This window comes from Temnothorax longispinosus, chromosome 10 (assembly GCF_030848805.1).
Source record: "Temnothorax longispinosus isolate EJ_2023e chromosome 10, Tlon_JGU_v1, whole genome shotgun sequence".
In the NCBI taxonomy this organism is placed as follows: domain Eukaryota; kingdom Metazoa; phylum Arthropoda; class Insecta; order Hymenoptera; family Formicidae; genus Temnothorax; species Temnothorax longispinosus.
Window position 1 is genome coordinate 2,216,719 of NC_092367.1, and position 18,629 is coordinate 2,235,347.

At 41.2% G+C, this 18,629-nt stretch overlaps 1 protein-coding gene across 4 annotated transcripts in view; it reads left to right on the forward strand.

The window, feature by feature from the left end:
- Trim9 (E3 ubiquitin-protein ligase Trim9) overlaps nucleotides 1-15,080 on the forward strand; it is a 99,857-nt gene extending 84,777 nt beyond the window's left edge. For all 4 annotated transcript variants that reach the window (XM_071790405.1, XM_071790404.1, XM_071790407.1 and 1 more), the window contains 4 exons: nucleotides 4,205-4,377; nucleotides 8,931-9,069; nucleotides 10,909-11,139; nucleotides 11,971-15,080. In XM_071790405.1, the coding sequence (XP_071646506.1) occupies nucleotides 4,205-4,377; nucleotides 8,931-9,069; nucleotides 10,909-11,139; nucleotides 11,971-12,299 (872 nt within the window). In that variant the 3' untranslated portion in view covers nucleotides 12,300-15,080. The remainder of the gene's footprint in view (nucleotides 1-4,204; nucleotides 4,378-8,930; nucleotides 9,070-10,908; nucleotides 11,140-11,970) is intronic.
- The last annotated feature ends 3,549 nt before the right edge of the window (nucleotides 15,081-18,629 follow it).

The window sequence follows — 18,629 nt, forward strand, 5'->3', positions numbered from 1 at the left end:
TGGAAAGTAATGTTTCCTTTTTGTTTGCCATTTAACTGGAAATGAAATATGAAATGATAAATGTTTCTCAAGACGATCTTAATTTGGATTAAAGCTCTGGCGGTGTGACGCCGAACATAGTTATGTAACGTCGGTGCCATTAGCCTAATTTCATAATGCGAATGCCGCAGGGACCTTAGAGCACTCGTGCCGTAGAGCGAAACGGCTCTCTCCAAGGATACTCAGCTGAACTCTCCGTGACGATTCGCTATTAAGCACGAAGCCAGTTAATTATGCATACACGTGTTAAGTCTTCCTTGACGTTGCAAGTAGGCGAAACATTATTCCTAGTATTCTGCGTCTGTACATATGTATGAAATAGAGGTAATCTATAAACTTTAGAATACAACCTCTCGAAACTCACTTTCGTCGACTACAAGTGATTTCGCAAATCTGAATTTTAAGTAATATAATTTTACGATATAATTCGTTATAGAATTCTTTTACTATTAAAGACTTTTCGCGTCGCGATACAACGGAACATTCAATATTTTGAAATAAAATTGAATCTCTCTTATTGACGGCACTATATGGATCATTTTTTATTTCTTTTTATGTATTGCGGTACGTTTGTTCAAATTCCCACAGTTTTACACAAAAATTGCATTTTTTTAATCCCACGCGTGAAATAATATTTCCCTGCATGTACAAAAGATATTATCTTTTGTACGGAAAAATACGATTTTTCCTACGTCATATGTGTTGAAAAAACGTATTAAGTTTCGTACATCATTGAATTCACGAGTCAATTTCGCCCGAAATCGGAAAGATGATTAGTTTTGCGCGGAATCGCACAGCTTCCACGGCTTTTTTATTCCAGAAAATTATGGAAGAGAATACTTTTTCATCTACATGAATGCGTGGGACGCCATTGAAATTCCGCTTTTCGCTCTGCGAAAAAAAATACATGCACTTTTTATCAACGATTTCAATCGCTATCGATCATTGACTCGTCTATCTTTTTATTCATTACAGAAAGCAGATTTTATCTGATTTATAATCAAAATTGAGCGGCTATAATTTCCATCGTGGGCTATATCGCAAAAGTAAAAAGTAAAAATTGATCTCGAATTGCCGGAAGAAATTGTCACTAAAAAGAGTAAATGCGGTAGAGACGGCGACTCCCCGTACAACACAATTTTGTCAAAAAGCTCGATCGCGGTTTTTGTGACTCAACAGTATCCACCAACGCACGTGGCAAAAAGGCCATCGCGGGTAACTTTCAGGACGCACGTCTCTTTTTATCCGACTGCACATCGCGACGTGTTTGCCAAACCTCGGCCTTTCCCGTCTTTCGCCTTTTTGGCGCGTGTTTACTCCCCGGTCGCGGGCGGCGACCGTCCGATCGGATTATGCTGCCGGCGCATCCCGAATCGACGACCGAAACGGACGGGAAGTCGACGGGCACCGTGTCGTGCGAGCACGCTTTCGAGAGATAAGTTTGCGCGAAACCGCATGCCGCCAGCGGGCAACGGGCACCGAGAGGAAATGCTTTTGGTTTATTAGCATGCCAACAAGTTTACCGACGAGCCGACGACCCGCGTCCGCGACGCGACGGGGTCGGCAGCAGCGAGCTTCCACTGAAAGCCAGATAATTGCATGTAGAAGCATCAACGATCGCCTACAGCGGTAACGCTCTTGAAAGCGGACTATCTCTAACATTTGCGCGGTCCGTTAATGAATGCCCGGTCCAACGTGATTAGTATCGCCCCGAACGATCGCTCTTTTACGGCGAAAGCAACGCAGAGAGCATTCTAGATTTATCAAATGAATTAATGTAATCTCCCGCGAGAAGAAACGCATCACGCCTCGAGAAGAATATTGTCGCGATTCAAAAAATTTCGGTTTTGAGTTAAATCCATAAAAAGTAAAATGTTACCTACACGGAGAGAATTTTTTGATATATTTCACCCTTAAATTCACTACAAACTTGGAACAACTTGGCAACCAAGAAATTTTTAAAATATACAAAAGACATTTTACAAACAACGTGATAAAAATTATTAAGCAGATTGGTAAATTTTGAAAAATTATTGAAATTTCATAGATATATTTTAGTAAAATTAATCAAACATATTTTATATTTTAATGTAATAGATATTAAGATTTTTTTATTATGGTAGATATTAATCAGAATAGCTCGCATAAAATTCTTGGTGGTACATGTTCTAACTACCATGACTTCATTGTAAATTTTAAGAGAAAATTCTCTCCGTGTACGTGTTGCAATAGCCTCACAAGTCTATTATACATATGCGAAATCTGCTATACAGGGTAGAAGTATCGTTATTCATTTAAACAGTATAAGTTTTATTGTAACAGAATATCGTAATTGTAATTGCGTTAGTTATCTTACATCTTACACTTTAAAAAAATTATGTTAAATTAGTTTTTTCTCTCTTCTGAAAATTGTGAATTTGTGACTGCAGTATTCTTCTCTGAGTGCGATATGTATATGGCCTATTAGCATCTTTTACTGGAGTACTTTACTTGAAACAAAACGTTTGCGGACATTTAAAATATTTCTTTTATACTGTAATATTGCAACTTCAAGAGAAATTAACCCTCAGTTACCTCACCTGGATCTGAGAGACCCTGCACATTGTTAAAACGTGCAGGGTTTTGAAGACATTCATAAAACCCTTGTATCTTTTTTTAGTCAGTACTACATCAATTTGAAAAAAAGCAAAGTTTTTCGCTTTTTTAGAAAAACACGTCTTCCTTTTTTTTTAAATAACATTTACATTTTTTAAAAAACTTGGAATAATCTAACTTGCACAGTCTTGTAGATCTTTAAAAGACGCATCGATTAAAAATAAAAGACTTCAAATTGATGCATTTGTCTTGAAGATACAAGCTGGAGAAAATGGCAGGGGTCTCTCAGACCTTGGTGAGGTAATATCGGGGTGTAAAAACGTAAGGTAACTGAGGGTTAATATTGGCTACTAATTTTGCTAGGTTCCAATACGAAGGATCAATTCGATTTCAGCGTTCTGTCGAGAAATTTATACGTTATATTCCGATCGATTTGACAAATTGAGATATGGCGCTCTGCATCGGCAGCTCAATACATTTCTGCGGGACAGAAATCTGGATAGCGCCGCTGTAATTTCCGCGGCTTCAACTTTGTACCCTAGGCATTGCAGTCAGAGTCGAATAGAATCGTGCGGTCGCGCGGCAACGACCAAGTTCCGTCCGTCGTTAGGAAACTCGCGGCAAATTCGGCAGTCCGAAGCCTGTTTAAATCGTGAAATTATTGCTGCCGAAGGTCATCATCGGCAAGCCGACTTCCAGGCAAATCGGATTGGAGCTAAATACCCAGCGCGTTCTCAATTCATATTATATCGAAGTTAACTGGCGGTAATTAAAACTCTGTCAAATGAAATCGTCAATGTGTGAATTTACTTTACTCTCTTCACGATGTTTTTAATTCACGATTTGATATCAATTTATTATATATACAAATATGTATTATTACATACCTATACATATCGGCACACTCGTCATAATTTTATCGGAGATTTTTCTTTTTTCCATTCATTTTATTTTAATCTATTTGCATGACAACTTTCCACTTATTTATATAAGCTTATTCACTTGTAAAATGATTTACAAGCAAACTTTGTTGGCTGGAAATCTCCGAAGTTAAATGCCTTTACCTCAATCCTTTCGTTACGAAAATACGAAATGTTTAGTTACTTACCCGGGGAACTTCTTAAGTGTGTACAAAGTTTTACCGAAGTAGAAAATTTCAGTATTGGAAGCTTCCGTCCTTAAGCAAGTACAACAACTAATTTATAGTCTGCTTATAATTTTATTTTTACGAGACAACTTCAAAGTAACTGTGTCTACTTTTCCGTCGCACGAGCGAAGTGTTCTTTACGTTACCGCATTAGAAGAGTTTTCAAATTAATCAAAGAAAAATCTCAAATTTTATTTATCTTCATATATTCAATACAACAATTAATGTCTCGAATTATCGCGAAGATTACTGCAATTATCGTTGTTAGAATTAAACATCCAAACTCCCCAAGGGACCGGGGAGTCTCGTGCGCCCTCAAAAGATATCATATCTAACATTACTTTACTCCCGCGTTTCCATGCAACGCTGACAATTACAATAACGCGGAGCGCTGTTAAACCGTCTCGACGTACGCATTTCCAGCACCCGGAGCGCCTTTACTGATCCCCGAAGAGTGTAGCGCCGAGAACAACAGCGTCACCGTTGCCTGGCAGCCGCCACCTGGCCACGGAATTATGGGCTGCGCCGGACAGAGGGGCCCCGCCATCGAGGGATATCTCTTGGAGCTGGACGATGGCTGCGGCGGAGAGTTCAGGGTGAGTAAACATCTCCGTATATCCCGAAGAAAATTGTACTCCCCTCGTATATGTGTCGGCGAGAGAGAAGACTACGCTATCGTATACGCTAAGCTCGGATCTCTCGGAGGCTTTCTCGAGATCGCCCGCGAATTTTTCGATGACACTTCACTCGTCGGACCCTCCATCGTTCTCGTTTCTTTGCCGACGCGACGTCCGGTTCCGGTGTTTCTTCGTCGCGTCTTCTCTCCTTCGGCCGTATCATCCCGCGACGACGGCGATACGACTTTACCCCAACAATGGGGGACACTTCGACGTTCTCACGATGTTTTCCGTGGAATTGTTCTCCGATCCGACGCGGACGAGATGATACCGAGAGAAAGAGAGACTCGCTGGCATTAAATAATATTTGACGTCTGTTATTTCTCCCACGGAAATCTTGAAAAGCAACGCGTCAATTTTCTCGTGGTAAATATTTTTTCCCAAGTGTCCCGTAACTTCTCTTCCGGACACGATTTCTTTTGAAAGCAGAATGGAGAAACGGATTTGTGATTGTTTAAACGGATAAGAATTTATTCTGCTTTTAAAAGGAACCGAATTACAAAGAGAAGTTACAAAACTTGGAAAAAATATTTACCGATTGTTATATATGAAAATTAACATGATTTAATTCAACAGTTTTAATAAAATATTATTGAAAAGTGATACTAATTTTATTGGACGTGGGAGACTGTCCGTCAGGTTTTCTCTCGAAAAGTTAAGACGATATTTTCTCGCTCAGATAAAAGGAAGTTACTCGTAGCGTAAAAATAGTATAAAAAGAAGGACGAGTTGCACGAACGTGGCAGGAAACTCTAAAAGAATCGTTGTGTATGTTGAACTAAACGTGACGGTGTAACCCGAGGGAAAAGAGATGTAAGTTTGTCTGTGAAATGCATTCGTTAAAATTCTACAGTAGCTTTCTTGTCGGCTAATTTTTAAAATTTTAGTTACATTGCGCACATTACTTGCACATGTGCAAAATTGGTTACTAGAATCTCTTCTAGAAACCGAAAATACCCTCTTGATCTTCCAGATTTAATAGCTATTATTTTATTAACCAAGAGAGATTTAAATAAAATTCTTTTTAAACTTTCTAATATTATCATGTTAAACATTTGTTCGTTATTATTTCTGGACTATGATATGCACACAAAAATGACCATATATAATTTTATCGTCGTCGTTCAGCCTTTTGCTTCACGTTTCATTTGCTACAATTTTCGTCCCATACAATAATATATGTATATTACACGCAATGGACATCAAAATGAATCTTATATGAGGAGTGATTCCCGGATACGAGCGTTTAATAAAACTTTACGGGGGGTGAGACGTATAAAAATCCGCCTTTCAATTTACCGAAGGATAATACCGGCCATCGGCCGACATGACATCGAAGCGCGAAGGGGATCAGAAAAAACGTCAGGATCATAAAAGCCCTCTTTGTTGAGAATTTGTCCCTCCGCGCCGCGAAATGAATATTAATGCCGATCGTCCGTAAAGTTTATTTTTTTTTTCCGTACAGATTTTTGTTACGGTACGTTGTACCGGAACGAATCGCTCGCGCGCGGAATACCATGCTCTTCGTGAAGGGTCGGCCACGTATCCATTCGGAGCGCGTTTCCGGATCAGCGAGGTCGTTCGTCGCATTTATTCTCGGACCGGTCTCCACTCCGGTCGGACTCGAAACGCCGTCTTTCGCGTTTTATTGATCGTAAACGCGGGTGGCAGCGGGCACCCTGAAACGCGATTACCGCTAATAATTCAGCCTAAGTAGCGCGCGTGAGCCGTGTCATAAAAGTCGGTATTAAAAGGCAGCCTCGTGGAGCGCGAATTCGTGGGCGCGAGTTTGAAAAATTTTGGAGATTAGCGCGCCGAATAAAGGCAGTTTAATGGCGCCTACATTAATTCATTTGGCGGCGTCCTAAATGGGCGATAATATCTCCGATTGTCTGATAAGGAAATTGTACGTGGTTTATAAGAGTTTGAATCTAACTTTTTTTTTTTAAGCCAGTATGTCATACGTGAATTAAGAAACGGTTTGTGAACTAAAATTCTTTCTCTGGTAAATGAAGATTCGGTATTCGGTATTGAGAGCGTTAATTGAAGTCTATAACTCTCCAAGATTCCGGGCTTACAGTGAGAAATGAGCGATCCTCTTGGGGCGATGGCAATTATTAATTGCTCCCAGCGATATCGTCCCGTTCATTAGAAGTTTTTATCAAATGACGGCAGTTCGAACCGTCGTTTGCCACATAATCCACGATATTAATGTGAGGCAATTTAACGGCGGTCGTAGAGTATTATAGGGTTTTGTCTTTCGCCAACGTAAGAGGAAATAAAATTGCACGAAGTGAAAGAGAGAATAATATTATAAAGCTTAGCATTTTTACATGGAATTATTTTAATATAATTGGATTCAATTCTTTCAAATATTTGTGTGCCACACGACATAAGTTAAAGCTCATTTAAGTTAGAAAAATTGAATATACCTATGTAAGGAGAAAGACTTCGTTCCTTGCCGCATATAAATGTATTCAATTCAATGTAAATTCTGTGATTGATTTAATCGATTTTATATTTATGATAATTTTGTATTTACAATGCATTATTAAAGTAGTTTTATCACGAGATTCACTATTAAATTCATAGTGTCAAATTGACACTCAATTTGAATCATTTTTAACAATTCTTATAGGTCGTCACTGCTCTTACTTAATAGTTAATTTAACTAAACACGGAGTTAAAATAATACTGTTTTGTGTTAAACTAATAAATTTCGACACACATGGTAATTAAAAATAACAAAATATTATTTAACTCAAGGTATTGTGTGGTTCAAATTTAATTTCCTTTAATATTTAAGCAGTGTTGTATCAATCCTTCTGGTCTTTCATGAAGATTTAACTAAACACATGGAGTTAAATAATACTGTTTTGTGTTAAAATAATAAATTTCGACACACATGGTAATTAAATAAAATATTATTTAACTCAAGGTATTGTGTGGTTCAAATTTAATTTCCTTTAATATTTAACAGTGTTGTATCAATCCTTCTGGTCTTTCATGAAGATTTCACCCTTCAAATGGCTTGCACGGAAGAATATATAATACTAAATCCGCGGTAAAATCAACGAGAATAACCCAGGTATATCGCCACGGCGCGTATGAATTTCCGTTCGCACAAACGTGCTTCGGGTCGGCCTTGTAAATCGCGCGTCTAAATTTTCATGCTTTGTTAATAATGCACCGGCGGCGTTGCGATATGGCGCTCGTTAACGAACGGAGCGATACCGCGAATATAAATCGTCCTCGTTGCCGACGCTCTTCTCGTCCTTTCTGCCCCCCCTCGTCCGACCTATCGCCAGTTCCTCTCGGCGGCCATCGGGATAGCGCCGGTCCATCCTCCTCCTTTTAATATTTAAATCGAGCTCGTTCGCGCGGCACACGATGCCTCGGGTTTCCCGGTCTCTGGTTTCCGTTCCTGCGCTGTCACTCATCGAGCTCTCGCAGCAGGAATCGCAAAAGCTCCTTTGACGAATAAGGATCTGATTTGTCGGAAAATTCACGGAATTCATTCCCCTTGTTCTGTGATTTTTATTTAGAGAAAATGTAAGATATGCAAAAATTTAATTTCTGATTCATACAGAAATTAAAGAAACTTTATAAATTCTAGCAAACATTTTTTTATTTTTATAGATATTTTTCTATTATTAGTTTTGTATAGGTTTTTATATTTAAAGTTAGTTGATAATCGCATTTTTTTATCAAGACACCTGCATAATAAACAATAAAAATTGTATCGAAAATGATATATTAAAAAGGAAAAGTAACTGTCGAAGGAAAGTTATTTGTATCATAAATAATGTTTCTCTCTCGTCGGTTTTACGAGACTTTTATTCCGGTGTTAAATCTAATAACGTGTTTCGTGCTTGCTTATCTGTCGGTCGACCAATCGATGCTATCTTGATGGTTCTTTCAGGAAAGTCGACATGACAGGTAAACTCCGCTCTTTATCCACAATTTTCGTTTATCCACCACTGAGACGAGCAACGTCAATACTCGCTCGTCACAGTGAACGAGAATTTTCGTGCCTCGTGCCGAGTTAGACATTTCAATTTGTCATACATTTGTCAATAGTAATTACTCAATATGTGGAAGTTGAAATATTCGATTTTCCTACATAAATTGATTTAATTGTTCCTATATTTTTAAGGATTTCTAATTTGTTATCATTTTATTCCGTAAAATAGTAATTTTGTAAATTATATGTTGCGTATTTTACATAGCTATATTTATTAGAAAGATTTCTATTATAATTATTGTGTGGTATAGAAGTAGTAACGTAACATATCTTTATAGAATTTTACGCTATCGAATATTTCCTGCGTTTCCAAAGAGTAAATATCCTTTTTTAATGTAATTTTTATTTCCGCTCAAATTATTTTCTCCCCCGATTAATAGGATAGGTTATCCGGCTACAACTGCAACCCGCAAATTCACGAATGTTCCGTTTGAAATCTGATTCGCAGGAGGTGTACTGTGGCCGCGAGACCATTTGCACGGTAGACGGGCTGCACTTCAACTCGCTCTACAACGCCAGGGTGCGGGCCTTTAACAGCGCTGGCGAGGGCGAGTACTCGGAGCTGATCGGCCTTCAGACCGCCGAGGGTGAGAGAGCTTTTCTTCTTTTTTTCTTCACGGTTTCCTGAGCAAGGCGCGCGCGCGCGGAGGCCTCGGCTGGAAAATCGGCGTCGGTGTCGCGTGGAAGACGAACGATCGTAACCGACGTCGATTTTCCAGCCGCGCGTATTTTCTTTTTTTTTTTTTTTTCACGGCACGATCGCGTGATCGATGAGATGGACGGTGGACGCACCCAGAAATAGCCGCGATAGAATGCCCATCCGCGTGACGTTTGCGGAATAATGCGGGCGACAATTACAAATGACTCCGAGGAGACATTTTTACCTCTGCGCTAGTTCCGAGAGGAAATGGATCCGCCTAAAATTTCGTTTTATTATTACCATACATACCAATTCTACCACGGAAGTGCTTAAGGTAGTCGTCTCGTCAGGGCATGTATTAGATAAAGTTTTCGATTTCGGATTTTATATCAAATTATATGATCAGCTTTGCAGTCGATTTTTTCTGTGGCTCCTTACCGACTATTTACTCTAGAAAATCGATCTCGAAAATCACAAATTTTGCATTACTTCATACAGAAAAGAAGGCTCTATCACGGTTTCAATCACATATTCTCGTATTTTTCGATTAGATGAAGTGAGAAAAAAACATTGCTTTTTTATGTACATTAGATTTCGAAGAATCCGATGCAACCATAAAATATATAGGTTACCGGAGATTTCGCTGCTAATTTTTTAGTTTATTTTAGTGAAAATGCGGTAATCGAGCAGACATTTTTTGGTCGAGGTGAGGTTGGGAAGACTTGGCAACGCCGCTGGCTAATCACTGTAGTTGCAGGTTATGGGGCTCATCTTTCTTAGCCGAATTGGATAGTGATTGACACCTTTATCATGCGTTTTGAAACCCTTTCTCAGTAATTGTCAAAATTCAATCGAAAAAGAGATGTAACCTCACTTGTAACCTTTCTCGACGACTCGCATGATCAGCTGATCAAAACGGAGTCAAATGAGAAAAATCACATAATTTGGAAAAAGTAACATACTTTGTCACGTATGAAATTTTACACCATAATTCATGAAATTATTTTTCCCTTAGCAAAAATTGCCTGAAATATATTTCTGAACGTGAAAACCTACAGTCACATGACTAGCACGTAGCGAGACGCCTACCTTAAATTATTCACAGCACCGCAGAGAGTTAAATGTTCCATCTTCATTTCTCGAAATCGACTAATAGATTCGACAGATCGAATTACTTGTAATCTAATCTAAAATCCTCGTCGCCTGTATATTCCGCTGGATCAGTTTTTTATGCTGAATTTTAATCTCTTATTTACATCTCTTCGGATTTTTCTAAATGTAATATTAATACGTAAAAGATTCAGAGAAAAAAGAATTCTTTCCCTTTCGTATTCCCGGGCCGTAACGTAATATTCGTCGGGCGGTAGTTCGGTATTAAACTTCAACAATCGCGCGACGTTAGGAAATTCCATATCAAAGTTTTAAATTATTTAACACACCGCGAAAGATAAAACATCCCTTCCTTTTTGCATATATACACAGTTCCCGCAGTCGCGTCACGTCGACTTTTCCATATCAAATTCTTAAATTATTTAGCCGCACAGAAAATCAGATCCCCCCCATTCTCCTTTCCCTCATATTAAGATTCCACAATCCTGTCACGTCGTTATTAACATCGAGAGCGCGATGCGGCGCGGCGACGTCGAATTCCCAATAACCCAGGCACTCGATAACCCCGACGCCCGATAGCCCGAAACGTGTAGTTCGTTAAGCGTGCTTGCGGATTCGAGTCCGCGGAATATTAATCGATGCTCTGTACAACGTGGTCCTCTCTCTGGTCCCGCAGTGGCGTGGTTCTCGTGGGCGACCGGGGCGGCCGGCATACCGCAGGAAGTTTCCATATCCGAGGACGCGATGAGCGCGTCCTGCGAGGGCTACGAGCACCGCGTGGTCCTCTCGAGCGTCGGCTTCTCGCGGGGCGTGCACTACTGGGAGCTGACCCTAGATCGATACCACAGTGACACCGATCCGGCCTTCGGTATCGCCCGGGCGGATGTGTCGCGCGATCAGATGCTGGGTAAGTACTTCCAGGCCTCTTGGCCTCTCCACTCCTCTTCTCTTGTTCCTCCCCTCTGCGGAAAATATCGTGCGGTTTATCCGGCCCCGATGAAATATTCATGCGCCACCCGGTACACCCCGAAGATCCCCCGGTTTGTTCGGAAATTCGGAGGCGAGAGACGTATGTACCGTATTTTCCACGTATTTCTCTCTTTCTTCCTCCCTTCTTCTCTCCGCTTTCTGTCTTTCTTTTTTTCGTCTGCTTTTGTCTCTATACATCGCTCCGGATGAGAGAAAACGACGGCTAAGAGATTCGGCCGAGATCGCAAAGTGCGCGACCGCGGTTGTGCAACATCCTGGAAGAGGAGGGTACTTTAACCCTTGGACACGTGGAAACCGGGTCAATGCTCTTAGAACTGATAAAATCCGAAAATCGATATCGCGTGCTGCTTAATAAACACAACGGGAATTTATTATTAATTGGGATTGGTCTGTAATCGTGTCACGGTTCTATTTTCTTCTTACAATTGTTTTAGAACACTTTGGAATATTTTCCGCGTCAACTAATGCGCTTAATGATAACTATTCGTTTCATCTGTCTCATTATTTTATAATAAACGAGTAAAAAATTACATTAAATATCAAAAACATTATCTCCGCTATTACTGTTGTTATTATTAATGAGATTTTAAATATTCCTAAATTACGCAAATAATTTCTGACATTCTCAACATATCTAACAAGTTGACTGTCATATCATCGTTTATATATGACATACTGTCTGTAATGAAATCCAGTTAGACTATTCACTCTGAAGGCAATTCACCAATCATCGCGATTTTGCTCACAGGCAAGGACGACAAAGGCTGGAGCATGTACATAGACCGGCAGCGGTCGTGGTTCATGCACGGCGGTGGTCACGCACAACGCACGGAGGGCGGAGTCCAGCAAGGCTCGACCGTCGGCGTCCTCCTCGACCTGGACACCACGCACACGCTACGCTTCTTCGTCAACGATCAGCCGCAGGGCGGCATCGCCTTCCGCGATCTCTACGGCGTCTTTTATCCGGCGATCAGTCTGAATCGCGGCGTAACCGTGACGCTTCACACCGCACTCGACGTGCCGCGTCATCTCCTCGCGCTTCACGAGGAGTACGTTAGCGATATGGTTCAGAGCTAGGGGTACCTCAACGTCCTCAAGAAAGGTCTGCCGCAGGAGATCGGCTCGCCTTTAGGCCCGATAATAATGTGCGCCACGGACAGGTGCAGGGACTTTGAGTCGGGCCAGCTGCTGGAGAAGATTGTCGAGGAGAGCCCGGTCGACGTTAACTGATCGGTAGACTTTTTGAATATGTTTAGAGCGATTGAGATCGTAATCCGTTATTCTATATTATTCTGCTTGGTACAAAGCGTTATGAAATAATATATATAAAAGCGTCCGAAATCGCTCCGAGATGTCATAATGTTAACGAGGACACTTTGGTTTTTCCGCAATATTGTGCGGCGAAACGAGAGCGGTTTGATCTCTTCAGGGATTCGGAGACGCAATATTTTTTTTCTGAATATTTTGCTATTTATTTTAGACGTATATATTTTTGCGGGAGTATTTTCCACGCAATTGTTAACACGTATTTTATGTTCTAAATTTGATATGTTAAATAGGAATATGTTTTTTTTTATTTATTTATAATTGAGAAATACATGATCCCTGGGGATGTTGATCCGGGCAAAATTCGCCTCGCGCCGTTTGTCTGAATATAAGCGGGTTCCACGAGGAATAACGATTCAACAGGTCCAGAAACTTTGGCGAGAAGGTTTCCGAGGGAGGCGCCTAACCGCGGACCCTTTTGAATCCGCCTTGTTTGAGAAACTGAAACTTAGAATCCAGACTCTAGTTAGGATTTATACTTTCCTATCTCGTCCGCACGCGATCGATAATCGTGTTAAACGAAACCACCAATAATGTCAATAGAATCGCGCGTACGTTTTCGAAATGTACAGAGCGTAGCGTAAAATCACTCTCGTAGAGTGAAAAGTCACTTTATCCCCCGAATAATTAACGAGACTGACATAACTCACGCACACACGACACGCAATTCATAAATAATATCTCCCGTAGGGAAACAGGAGGTCACGAAGGCTAAGATAAAACTCCCTCCGCTGAATATCAGCCCATTTTCTATTCATACCGCACTTTATATTAAAAACGAAAAAGAAAATATTTTTTCCTACGCGTTTCCTAAATTCGTTTTCTCGAAGAACAATCTCGATGAAAACTTAACGCGCTTTTGAGGATCGGATGCCTCTCCGACCTTCGTCAATTAACTTGAGTTTCCTGTCCACGCTACAGCCCGATGCTGCGATCCCGAAAGAGAGGCGTGGGAGAAATTGCTGGACACTTAACCGAAGATAGAACTGACCGGCCCTCGGAAGCGAGGAGACGTCCATTAGCAAAGAGCCAAGTATCGTCGCCGATAAACTTTGTCGAAGACCGTGTTCGAGTAGAAATCGATCAATCGGGTCGGTCCGAGAGATCGCGTCGGGAGAACGGAGGAATAAGAGAGGAGTCTCTCTTACGGAATTCATCACTCGATAGAGAGGTAGAGACGCACGAGCGAGAAATAGCGACTCGCTCGAACCTGGCAACCTTTCTCGATATCCTCGACGGGGCAGCGGTCCTTGAGAACTTCTTTGGAGAAAGTAGAGTCGAGTCGGGATGCGCGAAGAAGGACACACGGCATCGGGAAGGACCTCGAAGTAGCTTTCCCGCAGCATGCTCCGGATAGCCAGTAAAGGAACTCGACGATCAGTCCCACCGGGCGGTACTAGTTTCTGTCGATCGTGTAATTAACTCTTTCAGCATCTGCCGTCATACAGCAAACGTCCACCTTCAACGATCTGTTAAAGAGCACAGCAGAACCTCGCCCGCCACGAGGGTAAGATTAAGGAAAATTTTTGAGAATCTTTACATTTTTTATAATGCAATAATTTGATGGTAGTTTTTACGAGATGAAAATATTACATCGTTTCGAGAGGCACGCTTCTTTCGCGGTAAATGCATAAAAAAAATCTGTATAGTTGACGTTCGACGACTTATCTCTCGGAAAATACAATGAGACGCGTTTTTTCCATCCGCCGAGTGAAATTGATCGAAACAGGAGTTAGCTCGATTCAATTCAGCTCGGTTGCTGAAACAGTTAATGACCGTGCGGAAATCGCGAGCGCGTCGGACTTCCGGCCGAATGCTGACGCGGCGCGCGATCGACGACGATGAGAGACGGAGGATCGGCACCGCGGTAAGGCCTGGATAATTATCCTACGGGACGAAGAGGATCGAAAGCGTCCGCGCCGGGACACACGCTGACCGGACGGATTTCCTCCGTCCTGCACGCGCGATCGACGGATCGCGCACGATCGTCCACCCATTATCCATATCGACACACGTATAAGTGTAATCGCGTTGTAGGCGTTAAGCTCCAATTAAAGCGTATAGACAGATAAGGCGTATAAAAATAATGCTGCCGCGGCTTTAGTGTACAATAACGAGTATACGTTTTTCTAGTCCTTCGATAGAGACCCAATCGACACCCCATCCTCTCCGTTTTGCCACCCTCGCTCCATCGTTTCCTTCCCTTTCTCCCTTTCGCATCCGCGTCCAATTCATCCCCCGCTGGTTCTTTTTTACGACTTTGTATCTCTCGACGGTCAGGAGTCATAGGACACTCCGTGCTCGTTCTCGCCGTTATATTCCGACGTAACGATAACCCGGAAGCATTATTCTGCCGCCGGGCGTCGTTTCTGCGAGCACGCGAGCATGCGAGCAAGCAAGCCAAGCGCCTTTCGGCGTCATGTACATAAGTGTATATATACATATAACTATATCGATTGTACCGCCGATGAATTTGCCGATTGTACCATTTACGACTGTATCGGATCAATAAAACGCAACGAAAACGTCCGCCACGACGTGCCATATTCGTGTAACCCCTCGCGATTCTCCCCTTCGACTCGTTCTTCCCTCCCAGCGGTGGATTAAGGTATACTTGGAGATTCTCCGCGGAATATTGGAGGAAAATACAGGACCAAAAAGATCCTCTGATAAACGTTAAATATCAGTTTTCAATAATGTTACGTATATTATTAATATTTGCGACGTTTATATATTTATTCAATTTTCGTGAAATAGAAATTCGCGTAGTACTTGGGAGTTTTTGAGACTTCAAGAGAAGTCAGAAGACTCGCGAATCGACGCCCTTGTGCAATAATCCACCACTGTTCTCCTTCCGCTTTCTCCCCTTCTTCTCCGCGCCGTTTTTCATTCATTTGATCCGAAACTTTCGCAACACCTCTTCAGGAAGTTCTCTCGCCATTGCGCCGGCTCCCGCAAATTGCGACGAGTGGCCCGAACGGCGGAGGAAAAGACCGACGGAGAGCGGCGCGCGGTGCATATAGTCTGGGGGATGAAGGGGAAAAAAAGGAAGCAAAGAGGGCGACGAGTGCCCCTCGCTCGGCGAAGAAAGCACTAACGCGGTCTGGGCGGGCCCCTTTAACGAATGCAATTAGCTGTCGCGGCTATGGCTGCGGTACGGGATCATTTTTCCCCCTTCGGGCGTTATTTTATATCGCCCGTGCGCGCCGTAAGTTCGTTCAAGCACGGCGCTTGATTCGATTCGGAGATTGGAGGAAGGACGAAGTCGCGCGACCGCGCTTAGGGCTAATCGATTTTCGTCTTCTTTTTTTCAGCCTGTCGTTTCGTACAGGATGTAGCGGTCTTTTTGTCGCTCTCCCGATGGCGCTTTCCTGTTTCGATGAAGTCGTGAACGAGAGTATTTGAGAAATGTTCTGGCATTTGTATATAATGACGTAACATTTAGGAAATCGCTGCATTTATAAAGAAATCAAGATAAGACACAATTCTCAGGCTTTATAAAAATTATTCAACAAGATTGTATGCAAAGACAGACGGTTATCTAAATTGCGAAGATTTATGTTTTTTATATTTCTTGTTTAAACTCGTCTTAAAAACTATCTTTAGTTGTTTGGAGTTTGCTCAGTAATGTCGCGAAACCGCGTCAAGAAAGATAATTCCTGTTTCATCTTTTTTTGCGCAGCCATATAATCTTCAGAAAAGCGATAATATGGGAAAAAGTTAAGATCACATCGGTTTACGGCACGCAAAAAACATTATAAAAGTTGTTCAATGCCTCTCCGGGAAGTTCTTGTCCCCCACAAATTACAGCCGGCAGTCCTGTTGGGAAGAAAGATGGTCGTGGCTATAAGTTGGGGGTTAAAGTAGAAAGAAAAAAAAAAGAAGCGTCGAATGTCGCGCGAAAAAGACTCTTTCAGAATATTGTTATTATTACCTAGAATCGTTTCTCCCTTCTAAAGAGATGGGAAAAAGAGAGTTCAATATCGGTGTTTTACGAACATGATTGGCATAACTCGTCGTTATAATTATCTGTATAGAATATTTGGTAAAGAACAAAGTGTCAGAACGTTAATTCTCGACGAAGTTGAAGCGAAGCCGCTCTTCGAAGAAATTTAGGCCAAGGTATATATTATATTACAAAGTTTTATTTTGAAAATTAAATAATATTTAATAAATCAAGCTTTAAAAATAATGACTAGTGGAACGTTCCTCTAGATAATTTTAAGAGTACTTTATTTTCAAAAAAAAAAAAAAATTGTTTTAAGGTTCAGTTTTTGTTTAAATTTTTTAAGCAGCCAAGATGTTTAATGTTACAAATTTATAAATTACGTAAAGAATTTGCATTTGATGTAATCGGATTTATTCTGAAAACATTCCGCTTTCAAACTGATTGGGGACAGCACTCCTACGAAATTTTAATCCGAAGTAATCTTCCATGAAGATATTTAACGCAAGTCACGCTGCGGAAGAATATCGAGTTCTGGACTAGGAAGTGGTAAGTAAGTCCATGTATTCTACTCGCTCGTTGACAATAACGCTACGGGGATTTCAGAAGTATAGAAGTTCTGCTTTTTTACGTTCCTCCTTTGAGAAAAGTATACTGCGGCTTGCGCGAGCTTAAAAGTTAGTCTCGGAGAGAATCGGCGACCACATATACATACATATGTTGTAACAGCGCAGATTTATGTAACGACGAAAAATCTTCTTATCCTTATTAAATAAAAGTATCCCATTACACGTCGTCGCGCGTGTAAATTCGCGCTCCTCAAAATGTTCCGCACGGATTCAGGGGGATTGTGTGAAACGCTAGTAAAATTGCAGCGCCTTATTATCCGTATCCCACTGCGGTGTAAGTTACATGTACCGGGTTAAACTTTCCGCTTTTACGTCTAATTACAAAACCCTTTCGTGTTACACGGAACTAATGAGGTGTCCCGCGTATGAAACAAGACTGCCGTACCGTACAAAGAACATTTGATTGAGAATTGTTAACTTAATAGCAATTCCATTAAAATTATGATTAAAACTATCTCAAAAAATATTTGACTCTCAGAATATATTCTGAATCTCAGAAAATATTAATTTTAACTTATATGTAATTTCAATCCAGAGAGTTTTTCTTGAATTTTTACTGGTAAATTCGTAGTATTAAATTATACTTAATTTGAGTTATTTTTAACCATTTTTAACCATTCCTATAGGTCACCCCACTGCTCTTACTCAATATATTATTAATTTAACTAAATTAATGGAGTGAAAATAATAAATTTCGACACACATGGTAGTTAAAAATAACAAACTGTTATTCAACTCAAGGTATTAATTGTGTGGTTTAAATTTCATTTCCTTTAATATTTAACAGTGTTTTACTAGTAAATAATTAAATAAAAAAGATTATATATTACCATCTCATGTCATTTTTAAAATCATTCCTTTTGAGAGAAAATAAAATATTTTCCAAATAATTTTCGCCTCCAAGTTGTAGCGTGTACAAATTCTTCAATGGTTAACAAGGACTCACTTAGTCTATTGTCACACTTTCCGCAAGCGGTAACCCAATGTATAGCCCTACATAACGACGACAATGGTAAAAACAAGGGAAACGCACGTTTCCGTTTAGTTTTATTCGCGGTAGGCCGTACGGAAGGGGAAAAAAGGACGGCCATCTGCCGGGGCGTAAATCCAGCGTTCTTTTCGGCGGTCCGTGTGCTATATCTCTGCCCTCTGGCTGGTAATGGCCCGAATTCTCGGGACGTGGAGCGTGGAAACGTGACGCTCGTTTCGATCCGGAGGACGTGGAAGAGGGCCCGGGCACGTCTCTTAACTCCCTGTTCGCGACCTGTTCCTCTCCCGCGCACGATCTCTTATTTATCCCCGCGAGATTAAGCAGGACCGCCGCGTTCGTGCGTGATCATCGAAGCGTACAGGAGGGTCGCCTAATCGCGTAGCCGTGCGTACCCTCCATCGACGAGCCTATTAAAAAAAAAGAAGGAGATGAAAAAGATGTGGAGAGAAACCTTCCGAGGGGTTCGTTAGACTTGTACCAAGGAACCTCCTAATACGACGATCTTCTTCGATAAA